Below are 6,524 nucleotides of genomic sequence, written 5' to 3'. Positions count from 1 at the left end.
ATGGAAATGCTTCATTGTTACACAATGGAGTCAGGATATTGAAAGGAGAAAAAACACAGTTAAGGCTATCCCTATATGGGTAAATTTATATGATGTGCCAAAGGACTTGTGGAATGGGGAAGGCTTGGGATTTCTAGCAAGCAGAATAGGGGAACCCCAGAGGATGGATGAAGCCACTGCATCAAGGAAAAGGTTAACTTATGCTAGAGTCAGTGTTTCAGTAGAGATTAATGCTGAGTTGCCTGAAACCTTTGATATCGATATGGGTGGGAGAGACATTAGAACTATTTCGGTGGAATATGGCTGGATTCCCAAGATGTGTGAATGCTGCAGGAAGTTCGGTCATAAGACTGTAGGGTGTTTGAGGAAAGGTGACATAGGGGAGAAGGATCGACAAAAGGAGGTGATGGGAGACAATGTGGACACTATTCCTGAGAGTAGTGCGCTAAGGACTGAAACAGGGGTAGAGATCACAAGAGTTGCTGAAGATGCAACAAGGCAAAACCCAGACGCCCTATCGGCAGAAAGAGTGGAGATGACAAATAGCAATGCCAATGTGGAAGGAGAAATAAGAAACCCAGATAGTGGAACTGAGACTGAACAAAGCGCAGTGATGCTGCCGGGGATAGTGGAGGTGGTGAGATCTGAGGTCAAGATGAGAGAACAACGAGAGGGTTGAAGCGAGGGATTTTGATGAACACATAGGCAGTTGAACATGGTGAAGCAGTAAGAGAGAATGAGCTGAGTGGGGGTTTGAATAGAGACAGCAGAGATGAGAATTGTGAGATAGATCAGGGAGTTCAGACAAGGACAGAATATGAAAATGAGCAAGCTACAGAGATACCAGTATTTGCAAGTGGTAGAGAAAATGAACAGGAGCAGGTTAGAGTGGAAACATATGACAACAGGGGGATTACTTCAGAGATGGAAGTGGGGGATTGTGACAATGCCTTAGTGCCGTATGAGGATATCTCACAAGGTATTGAAATAGCTACAGGGTTTAACCCTTTGATGTGCTATGAGGAGGAGCAGGATGAATTCAATAAATTCAGTGAAAGCACAAGGCTAGGGGAGCTGTCTGACGTAGTAGTATCTGAAGAAGAGACGGAATACTTCAAAGATAGAAATCTGATTCCATTGGCTGCAGAACCTCAAACGCCTGCTCAAGGGGGAGTTGTGACTCGCAGCCAAGATAAACAATCACAAGCAGCCAGTGGAAAAAACAGCAAAGGAAGTAAAAGAGGGGCGACCCAAGGAAAAAAAGAACAAAAAATCATCACTAATGATAGGTCCGATCTGTGTATGGAATGTGAGAGGAGCGAATGACCTTTTGAAAGCAAAGGAAATAAATAAGATGAGAGTTGAAAAGAAGTTATGTGTGTTTGGGCTTCTCGAAACAAAAGTGAAAAAGGAGAAGTACGATGGAATAAGAAGCATTTGCTGTCCTACATGGGAGCATGAAAATAATTATGAGAAAGCTGGGTCAGGCAGAATCTGGATATGCTGGGATCCTTTTGTGGTGAAGGTAAAGAAGATAGACATGTCAGAGCAATTCATTCATTGCAGGGTTGAATTCCTACCAAAGGCGGAAGAGTTTTTTCTTACAGTGGTGTATGCGAGCAATTCTTTTCAGGAGAGGTTAGATTTGTGGCAAGATGTGATTAGGCTACATAGCTCAATCACAAAACCTTGGTGTGTAGCGGGGGATTTTAATAACATCAAAACAGCGAATGAAAGAACAGGGGGTGAACCTATGCATCCTAAAGAAGCCCAGGACTTTACTCTCTGTCTTCAGAATGCCGGGTTAACTGATATCAATGCTAGTGGATTCTTCTACACTTGGTGGAATAAATCTGTGGGTGCAACTAGCATTATGTCAAGAATAGATAGATGTCTAATAAATAGTTTGTGGATGCAAAAATATCCTAATTCAGGGGCTGAATTCCTCCCTCATGGAGTTTCCGATCACTCCCCTATGCTGCTCACATGGAATGACTTCAGCCGGTCCCCGACTCCTTTTAGATTTTGTAACTTTTGGGTTTATCAATCGGAGTTTAAAGATATTCTAGAAGAAGTTTGGAATACACGTATATATGCTAATCCCATGTATGTTCTAATCCACAAACTCAAGATGCTAAAGGAGAAAATCAGACCTTGGTCCAGGAGAAACTTCTCGAACTTACATGAGAGAGTTATAACCGCAAGGCAGCAGTTAAGTGATGCACAGATACACCTACAGAATAATCCATCGGATGTGGGACTGGGAAGGTGTGAAAAACAGGCAATGCAGAGATATATTGATCTTGCAAGAGCGGAAGCAATAGATTTGGACCAGAAGGATGCAGCTCAATGGATGACTGAAGGGGATAGATGTTCGAGTTTTTTCTTTAACTCATTGAAAGAAAAGGCAGCCAGGAAGGGTATATGGGCAATTGCGAATGATAAGGGAGAAACAAAGGCATGGACAGCAGAAATTACTCGAGCATAGTGCGGTATTTCACGCAGCGAGATGGGTATTGAAGCCACCGGTGAGTGAAAGTTTAATTTTTCACCGAACCGAATGTCGAGATATTGTTGACTCAGGTATGAGTACGATGTTGGAAGCTGAGGTAAGTGACACAGAGATCAGGGAAGCCTTGTTTGAGATGGACGACAATAAGGTGCCAGGTCCAGATGGGTATAACCCATTCTTCTTCAAATTTTGTTGGGATACAGTCGGGGTGGATGTTGTGAATGCCATCAAAAATGTCTTTAAAACAAACAAAATGCCTCGGGGAACAAATGCGACATTTCTATGTCTGATTCCAAAAGTGACTTCGCCAGCTAAAGTGGAAGATTTTAGGCCGATTGCTCTGTGTAACACGATTTACAAATGTGTTTCAAAAGTCATCACCAATAGATTGAAGATGGTGATACTAGAACTAGTGCACGACAATCAGTCAGCGTTCATCCCAGAGAGATCTATACAGGATAACATCCTGTTATCCCATGAAGTTTTGAGAGGATATGATAGAAGACATGGAACTCCAAGATGCTCTATAAAATTGGACATAAGAAAGGCATACGATACGGTGAGTTGGCAGGCCATCTTGAACATGATGGATAGATTTCAGTTCCCGTCCAAGCTGAAAAAGTGGATTCAGTTATGCATTAGCACACCTTCTTATTCTGTCCTCATAAATGGAACGCCTGAAGATTTTTTCCGTGGAGGTAGAGGGTTGAGGCAGGGAGATCCCCTATCTCCATATTTGTTTGTGCTAATAATGGAAGTTCTTGGCTACCTAATCAGAGAGAGTGTGGAACATAAGCGGATCCAATTCCATTCTAAATGCAAAAGGAGTCAACTCACACATCTGGCGTTTGCGGATGATGTACTTATCTTCTGTAAAGGGGAAGTGGATTCCATATATGCACTCAGACAATGTTTGGGGGACTTTAGCATAGCTACTGGGCTACAGATAAATTCACAGAAGACCACTATCATGACTGGTGCTATGGGACAACAGGATAGCTTGGCTTTGGCTCGGATTCTAGGTATTGAACTTGTCTCCCCTCCAGTGAGATACCTAGGACTTCCTCTCATATCAGCTAGACTTGGAATCAGAGAATGTCAACCACTAATAGATAAGGTCACAAGCAGAATCAAGGACTGGAAAGCAAAATTGCTATCTCATGCAGGTAGACTGCAACTCATACTATCAGTGCTTGGCTCACTACATGTTTATTGGGCCCGAACATTCATTCTGCCAAAAACAGTTCTTGAACAAGTTGAAAAAATTTGTGCGACCTTTCTGTGGAGTGGTACTGATACAAAAAGATGTGTGCACCAAGCGAGCCGAAGAACCACATGTAAGACAAAGGACGAAGGGGGATCATGAATATGGAAGTATGGAACAAAGGAGCATACCGTGGTTTGGTCTTCAAAGTAGCAGCGAAGGAAAATAGCATCTGGGTTGACTGGGTATGGAAGAACCTTTTGGCCCACAAATACTTGTGGACGATGACTGTACCGCAAGACTGCTCATGGTCATGGCGGAACATTTTACAAAGCAGAAAAGAAGCGAAAGAGCTCATTCAGTACTCGATCACCAATGGTAGAGATACATTAGTATGGCACGATCTATGGTGTCATAGTAGCCCTCTTTTGTTCAATGCGCAGGCAGTTGCTGAAATACAGCTACCACTAAATGCCACAGTGGATCAACTGTTAACAGAAGGAGATTGGAACGAAGTGGTACAGAACATCCAGTGTAATAGGCTACGAGAGGATATCCTGGGTACACGAATCAACAAGCATCTAGTTCAAGATCGAGTGGTGTGGACACCGCATCAGAGTGGGAAATTCACGTCGAGAAGTGCATATGAAGCCCTGAGGGTAAAAGAAGTAAAAGTCAGATGGCAGAGACTTGTGTGGGGCAGATGGGTTATCCCAAGACACTCCTTTACGACCTGGCAACTGTTCTCGAATAGCTTATCAACGCAAGATAGGCTGATGCAGAAAAAAATCCTTACTTCCTCCCCGCCGCCGCCAGGTAACCAAAGTCGAGAATATTCAAATCATCTCTTCTTTGAATGTGTGTATTCGCGAGAGATCTTTGATGGTATAAAAGTAGTCCTGGGCATTACAACGGATGGTAGAAGCTCAAATAGGGAGTGGTCATCGCTGCTGAGATTATGTAGAGGATCCAGCTTTGTGGCTGATACTTATAAGGTCTATATATGTGCGGCAGTTGATGGGATATGGAAAGAAAGGAACGGGAGAAGGTTCAAGAATAGGGAGAGGCCAGCGAAAATAGTCCTGAGGAAAATCAGCAGAGAAATAAAGAGATATGTGCAGATGCAAACAGCTGAGATTGAAGATACGCTGGAAGCAAGACAGCTTTGTCAGACATTAGGAATTCGAGCTAAGTTCAGAGAAAGGAAGAGGCGAGAGTGTAAGTGGCTTCCTCCTGAGGAAGGCAGAGTAAAACTAAACGCAGATGGTGCTTTGACGGCAGAGGGGTCCGGCCATGGAGGTCTAATCAGGAACAGTCAAGGAGAGGTGGTTGCAGCCTATACGGGAAGCGGTGATGTACAAGCTGTTCTCTATCAGGAACTGAAAGCAATCGCGATTGGACTAGAGCTATGCACTGAATTAGGATATAAAAAGGTGGAAGTTGAAACCGACTCACTTACAGCAGTGAAGATCATCACAAAAATCGCAAAACCACCATGGACGTGTTCGAATTTGGAAGCCATGATATCAAAGCTAGCTGCCACATTCAGCTATTGCTCTTTTGCACATGTCTTCAGGGAAGCTAACAAGCCGGCAGATTTGCTTGCAGGGCTTAAGATTTCTGATTGTAATGTCTTAGTAAAGTTTATACCTCCCCTAGATAGAGAATTGTATAGACTCATAGAGGAGGATGCTATAGGTACGATCTATGTAAGACTTGGTTGATTTATACAGGTGAGGGTCAGCCTAACCCTAGCTTAATTTTTTTTTTTAAAAAAAACATAATCATATCATTCCCGTGCTTTAAAGCCTCACATGCTAGCTATCGACATAGAAATTAAAAGGCCCCTGTTTCGCTTTCTTAGAATTCTAGAATTCAGGACAACAACAAGAAGTGAGAAAATTAAGAGTTAACTAGTATTACACCCCTACTAGATGAGTCAATTATGATTTCACCGCCTACTAAATGGGAAATTAGGGTCTTCTCCCCCAAGTACAACAAAAAAAAAAGTGAAATTGAGTTGACCGTGTGTTTTTTTCAGTGTATAGGAGGGGACCCTTATTTTCCATCTAGAGGGATCCTAATTAGCTCATCTAGTGAGGGTGTAATACTAGCTAGTTAACCCAAAAATTAATGCAGATCTTAACATAACATAACAAATGCATGCATATGCTATATTTAACAATGTTTAAATCATTTACTAAATTTAATTTGACACGTGAAGCAGAAACTATTGATATGATATAGAGGAAATCAGATACAAAATCACATAATACCTTTGTGTAGATAGCTGATTCAAATTCTTCATTATCACGGTTAAACTTCTCACTTTGTGCTAAGCATTTTTCAGCTTCTACCTTCAACTTCTTGTGACATAGATATTTAGAGCTTTAAATACAAAAGTAGCATAACGAACCATACCCCAACAAAACACATGCACCTGGACATCTAAATGCAACACAAACAAAAAGATTATGGACATTTATTTGTGATTAATGAAAGTTTTTCTGGGCCCTGAATGGTTAAGAATGATACAAAATCACAACAAAGTATCAGGACCAACTACAAGTGCAATAAAGATAAAAACTCAATTCCCTCTTTTTATTGTTGAGCTTAAGCATACTTTGATGCGGAACAAGCGAGTTGGTTTGAAGAAAAATACGGAAATCCTTGATAGAAGAAAAGAATGAATGAGATTAAGGAAGTAGACGAACAAGAAATAAAGATTAAAGAGAAAGATGAAGTTTTGAAGAAGAAAAAGGAAAATAGGTTTTGAGATAATTTTGATAATTGAATTGATTGAATTCC

General features: G+C 41.6%; 1 protein-coding gene across 1 annotated transcript; it reads left to right on the top strand.

Moving 5' to 3' along the window:
• Positions 1 to 1,354: 1,354 nt before the first annotated feature.
• LOC147480281 (uncharacterized) lies at positions 1,355 to 2,488 on the top strand. Its single transcript, XM_086578608.1, has one exon. It carries the CDS (start codon positions 1,355 to 1,357, stop codon positions 2,486 to 2,488), a length of 1,134 nt encoding a protein of 377 aa, XP_086434734.1.
• The last annotated feature ends 4,036 nt before the right edge of the window (positions 2,489 to 6,524 follow it).

Source organism: Coptis chinensis, chromosome 8, assembly GCF_015680905.1.
Source record: "Coptis chinensis isolate HL-2020 chromosome 8, ASM1568090v1, whole genome shotgun sequence".
Lineage (NCBI taxonomy): Eukaryota > Viridiplantae > Streptophyta > Magnoliopsida > Ranunculales > Ranunculaceae > Coptis > Coptis chinensis.
Note: the sequence above shows the minus strand (reverse complement) of the source record. Positions and strands in the feature narration are given on the sequence as shown.

What these genes read in the sequence shown, in the direction of transcription:
- LOC147480281 (XM_086578608.1), top strand. Translation starts at nt 1,355, where the DNA reads ATGAGAGTTGAAAAGAAGTTATGTGTGTTTGGGCTTCTCGAAACAAAA.